General features: G+C 44.2%; 1 protein-coding gene across 2 annotated transcripts in view; it reads left to right on the top strand.

Moving 5' to 3' along the window:
* The window catches only part of EDC4 (enhancer of mRNA decapping 4), a 38,916-nt gene that overhangs the window by 20,367 nt on the left and 1,129 nt on the right, over positions 1-17,420 (top strand). The window contains exons 16-28 of one of the 2 annotated variants that reach the window (XM_062586530.1): positions 1,055-1,143; positions 1,939-2,086; positions 3,068-3,531; positions 5,786-5,887; positions 6,863-7,015; positions 8,436-8,472; positions 9,482-9,662; positions 11,489-11,644; positions 12,511-12,626; positions 13,369-13,534; positions 14,548-14,734; positions 16,056-16,275; positions 16,704-16,867. In XM_062586530.1, coding sequence (XP_062442514.1) covers positions 1,055-1,143; positions 1,939-2,086; positions 3,068-3,531; positions 5,786-5,887; positions 6,863-7,015; positions 8,436-8,472; positions 9,482-9,662; positions 11,489-11,644; positions 12,511-12,626; positions 13,369-13,534; positions 14,548-14,734; positions 16,056-16,275; positions 16,704-16,867 — 2,183 coding nt within the window. The remainder of the gene's footprint in view (positions 1-1,054; positions 1,144-1,938; positions 2,087-3,067; positions 3,532-5,785; positions 5,888-6,862; positions 7,016-8,435; positions 8,473-9,481; positions 9,663-11,488; positions 11,645-12,510; positions 12,627-13,368; positions 13,535-14,547; positions 14,735-16,055; positions 16,276-16,703; positions 16,868-17,420) is intronic. The other variant, XM_062586531.1, reaches the window with a different exon arrangement.

Raw genomic sequence — 17,420 nt, forward strand, 5'->3', positions numbered from 1 at the left:
GGAAATGACAGGTTGTAACCACAGCTTATACATGTGCTGGAGGAGCTTGCATGAGTATGGGCAGCACATGGAGGTGTGGAGAAATGGAGTTAGTGCTGAGATGGTTGAGATATGCCCACCCCTAGTGAGAAGTTGGGGAGCAAAGAATAAATTAAACTCCTCAAAAAGTTTTGATGTTGCTAGCAAAGTTATTGAGTGCAGAAGTTAATTATGTATCTGAGGGTGGATAGCTTTCCTGATGCAAAGATGAGCCGAGAAAGTAGAGAGATGTTGTTGATGAAGGGATGATTGAGCATACTGTTTGCTACAAGGACCAGCTCACTCTTCATTTTCAGTTTAAATTTGACTTTTCATTGTTACCTATTTCATGGTAAGCTTGTTCTTACTGGTACCAGCACCTGAAAGCATTGTAGTGTGAACCAGTCTTGGGTTTAGCTTAACCTCCACTATCCTGTAAACAGTGTTAAGAGCCAGAAGGTTGGCCAAATAGGCTTTCACTGCTTTATACATTTGTGCATATGTCAGTGACCCCTATAGCTATTTTTTGGTAGCCAGAAGCAGCAGAGAGGTCAGCATATCCTGCTGTGCTGTGGTGGTGGTGTGCACTGCTAGCCAGCTAAGGTGAGCAATACCCCTTTCTGTGCATTTATGCATTCCCTTACCACCTTTTGGTAGTGCTTATGTAGCAGGACCCAAACCTCAGGCAGATTCTGGCCTCACTAGTGGCAACAGACCTTGACAGGAGCAGTCTAGCTTGAACAACAAAACGTGATCTGATGCTGAGCCCTGCAGAACATTCATTTTGGGACTACAGATGTGCCTAAAGTAACTTACTGTTCTCTGTCTTAGCTCAGTGCAAGCTGTCATGGTTCATATGATGGGGATGTATTGGGGCCTGCCTTTGACCAGCACCTGAGCACCCCAACAGTACAACTCTTCCAACTTTTTTGTTCTTCTTTTGACAAAGACTCTTTGGGAGTTCTTCTGGGACCAGTGTTCTAAGTTCTGCTGTTGGATTCTTTTCACATCCTGACCTCTGTATGTTTTCTTGTAGATCACTGTATCTCCAGGCAGTAGTGTCAGTTCCCTGACTGTAGTCACAGCCATGAGTAGCACTTCTGTCACTGACACCTCTATGCCCAGGTAAATAGAGCATTAAATATTCCTTTGCAGCTGAACTAATATTTCCTGTAAGGTGGAACAGAGCTGTAGTTTATCTTGCAGGAGAGAAGATTTTAAGCAGAGTTAGAAACTGGCCTGAGTCCCAGAGCCCCTATATGGGCAACTGTTTGCATCCCTAAGGCAGCTTAGAGCATGCCTGTTGTCATCCAGGGAGCCGACAATAGTTTCATTTGTGCCTCATAGGGATTCTTTTACTGCATCTCAACTTTGTTGCTTTCCATGCTTCTCCCAAAAGGCTGTCAGTGTTTACAGGTATCAAGGCATCAAGGGTAATTGGGACTCTCAGGAAAATCTTACCAGGGATGAGGTGGGTTGAGCTGCGTAACTGATAAGGAAAACTTCGTTTCTAGGGTCAGAGAAAAAGACCAAGGACCTATTCTGTAGTGTCCTGTTTCTCCCTAAACTCCTCACAGTGTGAATTGAAGATATAGTGGGTCCCTTGTCTCACTGACCCCTCAAAATCTAACACTTCCTCAAACAGGTTACAATGCCCCTCTTTTCTTTGTTTCCATTTAGACTTTCTTTGGCTTATGTGGTGATTAGGAGATGCAGTTGCTAGTTGACAGGGAGCAAGTGACCACAGAGTGAAGAGGGAAGAGCTTGGAGAAGACTGATGAAATTTGGATTGGGCCCTCTATTATCTGTGAATTGGCTCCTCCATTGACTTGTGAATCTAGACTCCTCTCCTCGAGTGTTCAATGCAGATCTGTATCATTAAGTTGACCTGCCTGATTTGGTTTTGTCCATTCTGTACAGGGTGTCGGAAGACTTGACAGTAAGCCCCAAGATGCAGCTGGACACCAGCCTCACACTGAGTAGCAGTAGCAGCAGCCTTCAGACTAGTCCTAGGAGCCATTCAGTTCTTATCCCTGGCCTCCCTGACAAGCTAACATCAAAGGCACCTGTAAGGCTCCAAATACAACTTGCTTCTTTCTCCTCATGGGCTGTGGTAACTCTCTATAGGTTTTTGCAAGCTGAAATGAGGTTTATTTGTATAATAGCAGGGCCAAGGTCTACACTTCAGAAAACAAAGCTGTCAGCACAGATCTGCAGCCTGGTTTATCAGTCTATTAATGGAGCTTGATCCTGCCACAAAGCAGGATGTCTCAGAAAACTACAGACAGCTCTAGCTTATGCTATCACTATCACAACGGTCAGAAGTGGTCAGTCTGTGTGTTGGGAGACAGTGCTACCTGGAAAGGTTTCTTCCTTCTTACTGGTCTTAGGATGTGAAATATTACTTCTTATTCTTAAATTTTTCTTTCTGAGTGTGATGTGATTGTGACCAAAACTTTAAGCTGAAATAAACTTTCAGCTCTGGAGATAACTTAGCGTTAAAACTAACCAAATCTTTTCTTTTGAAGTGGAGCAGATCAGGGAGATGGAACCAGTGTTAAGTTTTCTTTTGGAAGTGTGTTCAAACTAGAACTCAGTTAAGTGTGTTGTTGGCCTTGCTGGGAGATGGTATAATTTTGAGTTTAATTCTGTATTCCTTTATATGCTAGTCAAGATTTCCTTTGATTTAAGGAGAGTGTTGGTGGGAGGAGGGTTATGTGCTGAAGAATTGGTAAATGTTTCTGCAAGTAGATGATAGATGTTGAAAAAAACATGCTGCTTTTGCATTGAGAAATTGGAGGGATCCTGAAGCAAATGAAGGTGATAGTGCACAGTCTCATTACAAGTCTTGGAGCCCTTCCGTCTATTGAACACTTTAGGTGGCAGGTATATGAGGAAAGAATACAGCCTGGCTGTCTTCAGAGGGTGATTGTTGGTGTTAGGGCAGTTGTTTAGCAGTTGGTGAAAGGTGCCAGGGTGTCTTGGGATGACTGCAAAGGCTGAAGGCTCTTGTTTGATGTTATTTTATGGTATTTTATTTTGAATTCAGGTCACACCAGGCAACCCCTCTCTAGCTCTGGAACTGCAGGAAGTGGAGCCCTTGGTAGTGCCTCAGGCTTCTCCCACCCGTGAACGTTCGCCAGATGTCATTTCCTCTGCTTCTACAGCCATGTCCCAAGATATCCCAGAGATTGCTTCTGAGACCTTGCAACGCAGTTTTGCAGCTGGTCCGTCTGGGCTCCCTGCAGAGGTGCTGGAGCCCAGTCATCATGCAGACAGTATGGCATCAGCTGCTTCAGCCTTGCATTTGCTGTCTCCGAGGAACTGCCACAATTCTGATCACAGCCACCACTCTTTGGACATGGCTCAAGTAGAGGTGGACAGACTGAATGCTCCATCATTACTGGAGACTGCTTTAACTCAGGAAGATGCGTCTTCTGACACTGTTGTGAGTCAGCCATGGCCAGCAGCTCCTGACATAACCAGAGAAACTAGGAACAGCATGGCGGACAGGTAATCACTTGGATGTGTCTGTCTTGGGACAGTTTCTTGATGCTTCCTGGGTTGCTAGCTTGATGAAAAGCCCTTATATTGCAGTTGAGCTAGAACAGTTTCCCATCCCTCATTTTCCTTGAAAAACTCAATGATTCAAACTTACTGTGTGCCTGGTTTATATATACTGTGTCCTAAACTTCCTAACTGAGCTCTGATTGTGTGCGCCCTCTTGGACCCCTTTCAGCTCAAGGGATCTCTTTTAACAAGGTGAAATATCCACTTTAGTGGCCTTCATGTTCTCCCGAGAATGGAGACTTTTTTTTTTTTTTTTTTAATAACACTTCTGAAACAAATCCAGTGCAAGCTAAATTCTACTCCAGATGATCCCCTTGTAGGCCCTTGTTTGAAGGAACCAGTTAGCACATAATTGGCAAGTTTAGTTATAGGTTAATTGTATGTCTCTTTTGTGTGATTGGCTTTGTGTAGCTAGCATTAGAAATCAGACAAAATGTGCTTTAAAAGTCAGGAAATGAATGATAATGTCGCTGTGGAGTAGGCATGCAGATTGAGGCAGCATCACATCTGCCTGCTTATCAGAAGCAAACTTTTTTGCTGGGGGCAGTGCTAGGATTCATTGCAGTATTAATGTCTGTGTCTTCCAGCAGGACTGGAACCGCAAAATGGATCTGCCATCCCCTGAGTCTCTCTAGGCCAGGGCTGTATACACCCTGGGAGGCAGTAAACACTTCCCTTTTGAACCCTTGTAGCAGGCTGGGAGGGTCAGTGTTGTCTGTCTAACAATCCAGAGCTGTCCCCTGCCAGAATTACAAGAGAAAGGCCTACCTCTCTGCTTCTTCAGCTGAGGATACTGCTTCAGAAACAGTCTTGGTTCTGTTGACTCTGGGGAGAGCACTGAGGCTCTGTCTTCATGCTGTGTTTTTTCTTTTGCTCATAATTCAAAGTCCAGAAAAGATTTTTTTTTTAGGGAGTTTCCAACTCTCCTCAATCCCACTCTCTGAATTCTTTAAGGATTTCTCAAAAGAGAATATCAGATCAGATATTTTTGGATCTGAGATATTTCACTTGCTCCCAGCTATATAAAAAATATATATTTAGGGCTACGAAGATGATCAGAGGGCTGGAGCATCTGCCCTATGAGGAATGGCTGTGAGAGCTGGGCCTCTTCAGCCTGGGGAAGAGAAGACTGAGGGGGGATCTTATCAATGTGTACAAGCACCTGAAGGGAGGGTGTCAAGGGGACGGGTACAAACTCTTTTCAGTTGTCCCGTGTGACAGGACGAGAGGCAATGGGCAAAAATTAAAACGTAGGAAGTTCCGCCTGAACGTGAGGGGGAATTTCTTCACCATGAGAGTGACAGAGCACTGGAAGAGGTTGCCCAGAGAGGTTGTGCAGTCTCCTCCTCTTGAGACATTCAAGGCCCGCCTGGATGCAACCCTGTCTAACGTGCTCTAGGTGACCCTGCTTGAGCATGGAGGTTGGACTAGATGATCTCCAGAGGTCTCTTCCAACCTTACCAATTCTATGTTTCTCTCTCTCTATATATATATGTATGTAAGTATATGTATATAAAATGTATATATAAAAAATACATATACATACATACATACATACATACATGTGTGTGTATATATATATATATATGTATGTGTATGTATTTTGACTGGACATGTTAGCCAGCAGCCTGCCTGAAAGTAATAAGTATTTGTTTCTGTTCAATGATCTTGCTACATATTGAATTTAAATAGGCCTAGTCTTTTGCTCTGAAAACCTTTATGAAGCTCTGACTGGATTCATTACTGCAGTCCTAGCCTATCTGGCAGAGCTAAGCTGTCAAATTGTCATGCTTCCTGCTACTCTCTTCAAAAGGCTAGGAGAACTGAGTGGCACTGAATTTTGCCCCATTGATCAGAATTGCTTAAGGAAAGAAAAAAGCCTAAGATGATGATATCTGCTGACATGCACTGAACAGCCTCTTTTGAGTGGTGGATTACTTCTTCTGCATGATTGGTTGTTGGGAGATTATTCTTGGTTACTGCCTGAAGCATAGCTGAGGTGCTTGTCCCTTCCGAAAGACAAGTATGCAGTAGTTCTTATTAGTATCTCCAAACACTTGCTGCTCTCTGGATCTATGCAAATAGATTTATAGACCTGCTAACAGTATGCCCCATGAGAATAGCAATAGGAGTAAGCAAATATCCAGCTGAAGGAGACTTTCATGATCGTATTTTCATTCTTTTTTTCCTCCTCTAGCCCAAGGGATGAAGTTGAAGAAAAACACAAGAGCTCATCCCATCACCGACACAGCTACCATCTGCTGCAACATGACAGCCAGGATGCTAGTGCAGAACAGAGGTACCAGAGTGCTTAGCCCCCTCTCCTGCCCTGCATGAACTCAGTTCAGGCTACGTTCGTGCTTCTGTCCCCAGCAAGCCTTCACGTGTGGGGTGAATGTCTTTGCTTTGTCTCCTGACTTAATATGTATATGCAGTCAAACTTCCATAATGTCCAGTGACTTCAGCTGATCATGAGATGGACTTCTGGAGGCTGTCCAGTTTATCCCCTGTAGGGAAAGGCTTAACTGTGCTGCTCATAAGAGCATAAACCAATCCTGGATTAATTACCAGTATAAACTTATTAAGGGACCAGTATTGAAATATTGTATTTAAGGTGAGGTAGCAGGATTACCTCAGAAGTCACAGCTTCCTGGTTTTGCTATCTTTACTCTATCATAAGCCAACCAAAAGCCACATTTTGTGTGCATGGCAGACTAGCCTTGCTTGGCAGCTGAGGGCTTTTTTGTAATCCATGCTTCAATTCAGATCAAAGCGTGTAGCTGGCCAGCAGCTGAGAGAGTCTGAGGTACCAAGGACTGCATGCAATTCCTAGGCTCCATCTGATTCTCCTTTCTTACTGCAGTACTTGCTGCATGAGGTGTTTTCTGTCTGTAAAGCTGTCAGGATACACTATGCTTGGGTTCCCCCACTGGATCAGCCGTTACATCACAGGGCTTCTGTGCTAGGGTGTGTCTGCAGCAAGAACAGGCATCAAACTCTATTACACTGCCTGATCCACAGTCCTCTGTAATGCAGAGGCTCTTCAGGTCCTGTCATGCAGCCCTGAATCGCAGTCTGAGCAGTCCTGGATCAAAATGGAGCAGGCCGGGCTGAGCTTGGTCTCTGCATTAAAGATCAAAGTGGCAGGAATTCGTAGCAAAGTGACTCTGAACATGTGTGGATGCAGAGCAGAGTGTGAACCCTTCTGCCTTAGTGAAGGCTAATGCTGTCCAGTATTGCAAGTGATGTCCTCTCCCCTGCTGTTCCTTCATAGTGACCATGATGATGAAGTTGCAAGTTTGGCTTCTACATCAGGTGGATTTGGTGCCAAAGCATCTACGCAGAGGCTGCCTGTGAAGGACTGGAAAGCCAAGGCATCCCCTCGGGCTTCCCCAAAGCTAAAACGGAAGGGCAAGAAAGATGACGGGTATGCTGGGCTTGATAGGATACAGATGGCTGTGGGTGCAGCTGTTTAGGAGCACAAGCTGATATAGCCATTAGCAACGAGACTGGGGTCTAAGGCTGTGCTGTGGTCATGTGTTTCCAACCTTGCCCCATTTGCAAGTGACAGTAACTACACAGAAAGCGTTGTTGACTATTCAGACACTGGCTTTTACTTGTGGGTAGGGGAGTAGAATCTGTCCTACCTTTCCAGCTGGAACTTGGTCCAAGCTCTAGTCTGGGCTTCCAAAGAATTTGTGGAAGGAAAATCACTGTTGCACACTGCTGGGGACATTGGATACATTTGCCTGTTCCAGTGAAGGCATCATTGGAACTACAATGCTGTGGATATAGCTTAACATGCTCTTGATTTCTGGTTGGCTTGTGGATGCTGGCACAGGACCTTGTTTGACAATATCTATCCATTGCTACTGCTTGCTGCTTTTGCGTGTTTCTAAACGTGGCTGTGTGAATGTCTTGTAATTGAAACTTGATGACTAGAAAGATCTGCCCATGGCAAGATCAGTCTGTTTGCATTAACTTGAAAGAAGTAGCATAGCAGATGGCTCTCTCTCGCTCTCTCTCCTTTTTCTCCTTTTTTTTTTTTTTTTTTTTTTGTGCTCCAATGGCTCTGTGGGAGCCATTGTTTTGGCGCTCTAGCTACATAGGTCTTAAGGAACATGGATTTGGGCATTAAGTTTTTGTTGTAGTCTTTCTGTGACACCAAGAAGTTCTCAGCCTCAGAAATGCCCTTCTTTTATCCTGCCTCGATCCTTTCTAACCAGCTAACTGAATGTAGTATGTGAATTACAAATGCATACTGTCCTTTTGATAATGTTTGATTGTTCATAGGTGTGGATTCGTACAGCTCCCCCAGTGTCACTGAATCAGTGTTTATTCTGTTTATGCTGGAAGGCATCAGTGGTTTCCTTGCCTTGAGAGCTGGAGTCATTCTAGATGATTTGAAACTCATTAATTTTATATTTAACAGATGAGTACTAGGTTTTTCTTTGTGAAATATCAGGAAACCTTCTAAAGTCTAAATGGCTTTCCTGGTTTTGAATTTGGACAAGGCTGAAAAATTAGCGTGCATTCTTCTTTGTAGCAGTCCTTATTAAGGCTTGGTAAAAATTTCTGCCATTTGTTGCAAGCATTCCTGTGAAGGGATCAGTCTGTACAGCCTGTGAATAATGGAAATGATGGAGTCGCAGTGCTGTAGGGTTTGGGCTTGCATCATCTCCTGCAGCTCTCATGTTATACTAGGCAAAACAGATACATCAGCTGAAGTGTAAGATCTAACATAGTCTATAAAGTGTGTGGTCTGTTTTGGCAGAGGATTTGGATAATTATAGCAGGTGATTGACATAATTACATTACTACTTTTTTATTTTTATTTTTATTTCCAGGGATGTGAACCAGTCACCAAGATCATCTAACAACCAGGTGAGTTACAGAGCTAATTCTGCAGTCCATCCCAAAGACCTGATGCTCCAGCTCTATTTACTGGCTTACCAAAGGCTTGAAGGAAAGACCATCCTGGTTCCTTCAGCTACCAAGGGCACCTACTCTGCTTGGGCAGGCTGAAATTGCAGGTTTTTGAAATTGCAAGGTTTTTTAGCATTGCTCAGTTCTATGACTTGTGCAGCTGAGAAGGAGCTACTCAGTGTTCTCTAGAACAATGTCTTCCTTTGTACCTTGGAATGTCAGCTTGCATTTCTGTGTTCTCACAAGCCCTATTTCATCTGAAACTCCACTACTCATTTCTTCTTCCTTCCCAAGACAACTTGCATGCATCAGCAGCAGGACAAGCTGTTTCCAACACAGAAAGGATCAGAATGGAACCAGCCTCCTGGAATTTCTTATCCCCATTGATAGCACCTTTGTATTGGGCAGAAAATTCTCTCAGATGAGTTACATCCACTCATTGAACTGTCCTTGGATTCTTATGCCACCTTAAGATTTTTCAGCAGATGAACAGACTCTGTGAACTACAGATTTGTACTTCTCCAATTGTTTGGTTATTCCTAAACATGCAAGAGAGCTGAGAAAGCTCTCTGGGGAAGCTCCTTATTACTCCAGTGATTGCACAGCTCCCTTTTTAAACTATTTGAGGCCCTTGTTTACCTCAGAGTCCTAAATTCTCTTTCTCAGTATGTGTCCGAAAGTAAATAGGATCTGGTTTGTCCTACTCTTTTAGATGCCAGAGCTTTGAAGGGAATCTTGAATCTAAACACTTTAGCGTATTCTGAGCAGCCATTTGTGAATTCTGTGTGGGAATTTCATGTACTTTGCATTATTAGTTTATTTCTTAGGACGATAGTCTTAGGCATTAAGTTGGCCTGGTTTTCTGCTCTGTCCTTGGCACATGGCATAACTCACTTCCTAGCAGAAATCTTGACTTGATTGACCTCTGATCTTGTTGGAATTGAGTACCTGTCCTCTCCACCCACAGGTGACACCAGAGTTCCAGGATGAGCTGATGTGCATATTGAGGAGCCAACAGCGGGAGCTCTCTGAGCTGCGTCAGAACCAGATGGAGCTGTTGCAGAGACTCACGGATCACTTGGATGCCATTCAGAGCTCCATTATGGGCCATGTGGAGAGGGTGATTGACTCCCAGCAGGAGCAGGAGCGTATCCTTCCTAGGAAACTTTCTGTGGGTGTGCATCGCACAAGTCAGGTATTTTGGACTTGCTTTGCAGAGAAAATGTTCTCTTTCCTTCAGGCCCTTTAACCTAAAATGTTAAAATTACTCAGGTGTTTGCAAATGTTGCCTGAGAATGAAACAGCGGAGGGCTGCCAGACAAGTGAGACATGAGAAGAGCTAAAAAAGTTCGAAGATTTTTAGTAGTGTGGGCCATAGGCACATTAGAAGAAGGCCTGGCTGCAGTGCAACTATTTCAATCACTGACTGATCTCTATCCCTTTTCAAGGGCAAGCAAGTCAGAAACAGAATGAGAAGAGTTGCTCTTTTGTCCATGCCACTAAAGTCTTCCAGTTACCCATTAAGATCTCAAGCGTTGTAATGCTGGAGTAGACTAAAGGTGTACCTACTACATTATCTTACCTTAGGTAGTGGCCAGTTGCAGAAGAATGTGTTCATGGTCCTGTCCTCCTTTCGTTTGAAGCAGAAATTGCATCTGACTACTGTATATATACTTTTGGTGGCTTTGAGGTCCATAGGTCCCTTATGTGTTGTCTGAAAAGTGGTTTCTTCTGTTGTTTTCGAGCCTACTATCTGATCATTTCTTCATGCCTAGTTACTGTGTTGCAAGTAATCAGTTCTTGTATGTCTGTTGCTACTATAGGTTTTGTCACTTCCGACTCTGCTGTTGAGGGGAGACTAGCCAATTTCATGTCTTGTCTGAAGGCACTCTTAACTGACAATCCATATTACTCTGCTTTGTACCTTTTCTAATTTTTATAAAAGATAGAGGAACTATTACTACATGTAAGATGTTGGTGTACCGTAGATTTCTACAATGACTTCTTTTTCTTGATGATCAGCTTGATTTTCCATTTAGACTATGAGGCTGATATTTTCATAGATAACTCATTTACTTTTCCCCTGAAGTTCAGTGTAGAGTTATAATGCAGTATTAGAATCCCTTTTTTCTATTTTCACAATGTCATACGTACATTGATTTATGCCAGCAGTTGAATTTTGTTTTCAGAAAATACTGAGGTATCCATCTTTGTTCTTTGCAGTCAGCTTTAGTCTTGATGATAGTGAATAGTTTAAGTTTTGCCATCTCTGTTTCTAGCTGATTTGTGCTGAAAAACACAGGCTCATGGTGTAGCTCACTTATAAGCTCCTCTTGTTTTGGAAAGTGACTGTGTATTCCTGTTGTTTGTTCCTCCTATCCCTTTCTTAATTCACTGGAAGATCTTTTACCTCTTAATTCTGTGATAGCCAATTTTATTTTTAGCCTTTGGTAGGAGAGCTAGGAAAAAGGGTGTTTGTGGTTGGTTGGTTTTGTGGTTGGTTGGTTTTGTGGTTGCACATGCATCTTTATCTGTGTGTTGATCCCATCGGAGAATACAGTTGCTCCATGAAGTATGGCTAATGTTTATGAAGGCTGTGTTCACTCCCCTGCAGTAGGTTCACTTGTGTCCACCAATTCCATCCCATAGAAAAGCTTTTACCTATTTGCTTTTTATGGTTATTAGGTTTCTTGGTTTCTGTAGGGAGCACTGCTGCTAAGCTTCTCTCTGCTGTTTGGCTTTTCTACTACAGCCTTATTTTCCTCCAGAGCTCTTTTCTCATCCTGGTTGTTTGACAGAATCCTGTTATTGACAGAGACACATCAGTCACATTCTGGACCCCTCTCTCATCCGCACTGCAGATTCACTCTCATAGAGCCTCTGGAGGTGAGGGTAGTATGCATCTCTGTAAGACGAAAGTGTTGCTGGCAGAGGAAATCTGTTGTTTGTGCTCCTTAATGTGTGTACTTATTAGAGAGGAGACTAGATAGAGTGCTGACGGAAGGACAGCAGCGCAATGGACAGCTCCAAGAGCATCTTTCTCAGCAGCTCTCTCAGTCCCTCTCCACTGCAGTGTGTAATCGTCTGGAGAGAACCATTCGTGAAGAGATGAAGAAGACAGTACCCCAATGTAAGTGTTACTTTCTGGATTTTGAAGGTGGATGTCCACAATTAGCCCAGTAGGGATTGAAAACATGCTGTATAGAAATGCTGGCGCTATATGAAATAGGAGTTAAGTTATAGGAAGACTAGTCCGTGCACCTTGAGCTGTTGTGGGCCACACAGCAGTCTGAGATGAGTGCAGGGGTGGAAGGAATATGAGGCTCCCAGAAGTATAGCTTTTGGGAATACCTTTTGGTGTTGGTATGACCTTTTGTTAAAAGCACAAAGGTTTTGGAGTCTGTCCTTCCTTTCTGTGACGGAAGGAGGCCAGTGAGTTTAGAAGTGTTGAGACTAGATTGAAGCAAGCCTAAACTTGTGTTTGCCCTTCCTTGAAACACAGACTTCTTCCATGTAAGGGAGGATTCCTAGAAATACTGCTGGGAAAGGCCTCTGGAATCTTTAGTGGCCACCCTTCTGCTTGCGAGAGGGACTACCCACAATTCTAGATCAAGTCAGCTGTGACTTTGGACAAACCTTGAAAATCTTCAAGGGTGGAGATTCTGTAGCCTCTCTGGTGACTTCCAGGGCTGCACCACCTTCTTGGCAAAGAAAGTTTCTCCTAATGGCAGGGCAACTGCTCTAGCTGATGCTACTTGAGTGGGTTGGGGGAGGGGGGGGTCAGACCAGATGGTCTCCACAGGTCCTTTCCATCTCCAACTGTTCTGTGATTCTGTAATGTCCAATCTTAGCTTCCCAAGCCAGAGTTTGAGACTGTTGCCCTTTGCTGTATCATCTGACACCTCTAGGAAGAGTTTGATTCTGTTTCCCTTCTCTGGTTTTGAAGTTTGCCTCTGGGCTTAGAGCTTCAACTTTGACTATTTGTGTTGTGTCTAGGCATTTCTAAGAGCATGGAACCTATTGCTGGCCAGCTAAGTAACACTATTGCCACGAAGCTCAATGCTGTTGAGGGCACACTGAAAGAGAATATCACCAAGCTAGTGAAATCAAAGGTAAGGAGAGCCAGACTGCAACTTTCTCTGGGGACACTGAGCTGCCACCCCCCTGGCTAATGACTCCTCATTACCTCTTCGCCTCACCTGTTTCTCTGGATGGATCTGAGGTCTGTGTAGTGGCTGGTGATCAAACAAAGCTCTTCTCTGGCCTCATCAGGAGAGTAGGAGAGTTGTGTCTCCTGCCTCCTTTACCTCATTAGACCTTTCTTTAACTTACTAATTGTTCATTTTGTGCTGGAATCAAGATTCTCATTACTGCTAGTAGTACTGGAGTAGTTTTTCATTACTGGTTTTTAGGACTGTCTCAGTCAGCCAAGTGGTAAAAGTTTGACTTGCTCTTCTGCTCTCCACTCTGTTCTCCATTTCTCCATTACTTAGAGAGCAAAACCTAGCTTACCTTGACAGAGGGAATGGTGAGCTGTGGGAGGGAAGTTGGGGAAGAGGAAAAGAGCCCAGCATGACTCTGCTGGCTTCCCTGAGCTATAGGGAAGCCATGATGTTCTTGGACAGTCTGTCAGCAGGCAGGTTATCTGCCTGCCATAGTTGTGGTGCAGCTTGGTCAATGGAAAGAGTTCAGCTGCTCAGGAAACATGTGCATCTGACACTGGACTGATCTTTTCTGGTGTGTGTGTGTGTGTGTGTGTTGCAAGGATGTACAATGTTCGTTCACATCTTTGTCCTGCATCAGGATACAGGATGTTGTTAATTCTCTGGAGCCTCTTCTGTGTGTGCTTGTAAGAACCTTACAGATGCTGTTGTGAGAGCAACGGCTGATATCCTGCAAGGACCGATCCAGTCAGCATACAGGGAAGCATTCCAAAGTGTCGTATTGCCCGCCTTTGAGAAGAGCTGCCAGTCCATGTTCCAGCAAATCAATGAAACCTTCAAGCAGGGCACACAGGAATGTGAGTAGGTTTTCTTTTCTGTGTTTTCTCTCCACAGTGTATTTGTGTTACTGGCTTACAAGATGGCCTTTGCTTGATGCCTTTGCCTTGTTTCATTAGTAGCTGTTTAATCTCTTAGCCCTTCTTCATGGTCTGAAAACACACTGCTTTTCATGCTTCAGAAACAGGAGGAAAAGAGAGGAGATCTTTGTAGAGGTTGATATAAGAACAGGGATACACCTCAGGTCTTTGTAGTCTGTGCAGCAAAATACTTTTCCTGTTTCTGTGGACCTATGCTTTCATCTCTGAACAGTGAAGCCCAGCTGTAGGACTGTCTCAATCTGACATCAGGAGAATGAAGCGTGGAGAGGGTAGCATTCCTACAGATGGTCCATCCTCTCAGAGGTGTAATAGAACTGGAGAAGGTTCCTTGCTGGCACAGGGACTTCTTTTGTCCCTTGATATGCAGAGTGTGTCCAGCTACTGTTTATTTTATACTCCCCCACCCCTCCTCACAAGTCTCCCAAGGTTGCTATAAGTACCTAGAACTTTTTTTCTTCTGCCTTTTGATCAAGCCATTTCATAAAATATTTTAAAATACAACTTTGTGATCTCTGCAGACATCTCCTCTTGTCAGAAATGTACCTCCTCTTTTCCCTTAATAATTTTATTGGTTTTCAACTCATCACTAATGCAGATCATAACCCATACTGTGTATGACATACCCTCACCCCCGTCTTTATCTTGCCCTGAACAGTCTTTATAAAGAACCTGTCAAAAAAGAACCCTTGGCATTATTGCTGTGTCGTGTAACACTGATGGGAGAATGGGAGCAGGGTTTCTACGTTAATATGTAACACTGCCCAAAGCAAGGCTTGTGGATTCTGCTCCCTGCTGTCATGCTCTTGAATACTGGCTAAGTTATTGATCCTGCTGGGGAATGTGTAGAGCCTGGCAAGTGGATCTGTGCCCTGACCATCTCCACAGCATTGATGGCATGAACATCTTCCTGGGAAGCTTTTTGGTTGTTGCAGATATCCAGCAGCTTGAGACTCACATGAAGAACAAGAAAGCGCGAGAACAGGAGACCCGGGACCCGCTGCTGAATCAGCTTCGACAGCTTATCGGCACTTTCCAGAGCACCACTGAACAACTGGCTTCCACCATTGCGGCCAGTGTCCATGCTGAGGTCCAGCATCAGCTGCATATTATTGTGGGCAAGTAAGTTGGCAGCTAGGCTTGTTGAAAGAGATGTCAGTGAGAGATGTACATGTGCAAGACAAAACTTCTCCCTGCTCACTTGTGGCAGTAAATCCTTTACCACAAATGCTATAGGGCTTCTTGTTAGCCTTGTTTGAACAGTATGACAAAAAAACGCGTGGGCTGGTGTAACTGCTGCCCTATGAAGCACAAAACAAAGGTCACAAAATACTTCTAATGACCAGCTGAATCTCTGCTGCCCGTAGGAGCATGGGCCCTGCTTTTCCACCAACTGTCCCATGTGCATTTTGGAAGGGTGAGGAGGCCTAATGCAGACCAAAAGCACACTTGAATATGCCTAGCCTCCCTATTCCAAAATGATCTTTGGGTCTCCTCTAGGTTTTTCCTCTTTATTGTGTGTCTTTATGCATATACAAATAGTTTCTGCAGGCTGTTCTGTCCTCCCACTTGTTCTGCAGTAATTTTTGTGTGGCCATCCTGGTTTCAGGAGAGAATCCCATCAGTGCTGAATCCCTTTCAGCACATTGACGCCATGAAGCTGGTGACTGGCTGACTGGCATTAAGACTGGCTGCAGGGCAGAATGCTACTGTCTATTTTAAGCTGTTAGAACATATGTCAGTAATGTCAGTGTGTGTTAGGAGTCTTCAACACAGACCAGACTTGCCAGGAAAGATACCAGACTAAATGCCAGTCTCATTGCATGGGTTTTACACAGGGAAATTTTGCTATTCTAACTCTGCTGCAGTAGGGCAGGTTTGATCTTTTGCCCTCTTGGTAAGAGGGGAGGATCCTATCCTGGGGGAACATATAGCAACAGAGCCTGCACTCTGAATTAGCCATCTATGCAGAGGTTACAGGCTCAGGGAAGGAGATTGTTCTTATTTTAAAGGTGCAAACTGGGAAGCTGCATATAGTTAATGTAGAAATGTATGTCTATTCAAGGATGAATGGAGAGCCTAGTAGCCTTGCTTGGAAGTCAGATTCAGTGAAGATTTAGGGGAAAAAATATAAGGGAAGAATTAGCTCCATAGAACATCCTTTTCTCACAAAGAACCCCAGCACCATTGGCATATGCCCCTGGGGCTGTGTCACTGGCCATACAGCTTCGCTGTGCAGCTTGTTCTAGGTACCTGTGGTTCAGCAGTTTTTGAACCCTTTGGAAGCCACATAAAGAAATAAACCTATGTTCTTTCTGTTCTTCCTCACTAATAAAAGCTTTGAGCAATGTAGTCCCTCAGCTCTTCATTTTCAAAAATGCTTTGGGTGGGTTTTTTATTTTTTTGTGGGCTTTTTTTTTCTTTCTTTTTTTTTTTTCTTTAGCATGCAGGAGTCTATTTTGGCTCAAGTGCAGAGAGTCATTAAAGGAGAAGTGAGCCTGGCTATGAAGGAGCAGCAAGCAGCTGTCACCTCAAGCATTGTCCAGGCAATGCGTTCAGCGGCAGGGACTCCGATCCCCTCTACTCATCTGGACTTCCAGTCTCAACAAACTCACATCCTTCAGCTACTGCAGCAGGGACACCTCAATCAAGCTTTCCAGCAGGTACATAAGCTTCCTTGCAAAAAGCTTCTCTGCTTTGCTGGGGGTTGCACTGGGGAGAAGAGCTTCCTGAAGTGTGGATGTAGTCCTGCTACAATTCATACAACTCCACTGCTAAGAGGGAGTGATGCTGTGCCAGTGAACTGACAGGGGAGTGCAAACATGGCCCTGGTCCTTGCTGACTGTATCCTGCTCCTGTGTCTGGTTGTGGTCTGTTACCTCCCTTCAGTTTAGAGCAAATGGAGGTGTCCTTTGATTGACAGCCTAAACACTGTCCTGCTTGCATATACAGCATGGGTTGCAGAGCCTTCTGCTCCCAGAGCAGGCTGGTGAGCCATTGAGCTGTCCTCAAACAGACAGCTCTCTTACACTCTGTACTGTGTCCCTCATCTGTCGTTTCCTCTGCATTTCTGGCCGTATCTTTGTTGCAGGCTCTAACAGCAGCTGATCTCAATCTGGTCCTGTATGTATGTGAGACTGTGGATCCTCAGCAAGTATTTGGCCAACATCCATGCCCACTGTCCCAGCCTGTGCTCCTGTCTCTCATTCAGCAGCTTTCCTCAGATTTGGGTACTCGTACGGAACTGAAACTGAAGTGAGTATGATCACAGAGCCAGAGTTGAACCTATGCAAACGCATTCCTGGCTCTGGCTTTAAATTCACTACATGTAAGTGTAAGGTGGTGCTTCAATGAAGGTTAGAACTTTTATGGCCTGTTACTGGCATTTGAACAAACTGTTGAGTCTTGAAAGAAGATCTAGGCATTGCCACAGGGAGCTCTGCTGCCCAAAGGTAGAAGTGAATAGGTTCCTAGCTGTAGACACTGTTAACTCCTAGTCTTGTAGTCTCTAAATATCATTTGCAGTTTGTGCAGCAATATCATGTAACCAAGGAGCAATTCCCATGTGGAGGTAGAAGGAGAGATAGTGGATAATGTAATACCCAGAGTAACTTTGCTCTGCTCTTAATTCTTAATCCATTACTGAACTTTGTGCTAGTGGTTTCTCATCATGACTGCCAGAGAGGTTCAGTGCGAGGAGCAGCAGGAGCTTCTGGAAGAAGCGTCTGTTGGATGCTCCTGTGACAAAATAGTGACTGTGCAGGTACTAGCCATGGACAATTTTAGGTTTTGAGTCAGTCCTATTATC

Source organism: Rhea pennata, chromosome 13 (assembly GCF_028389875.1).
Source record: "Rhea pennata isolate bPtePen1 chromosome 13, bPtePen1.pri, whole genome shotgun sequence".
Lineage (NCBI taxonomy): Eukaryota > Metazoa > Chordata > Aves > Rheiformes > Rheidae > Rhea > Rhea pennata.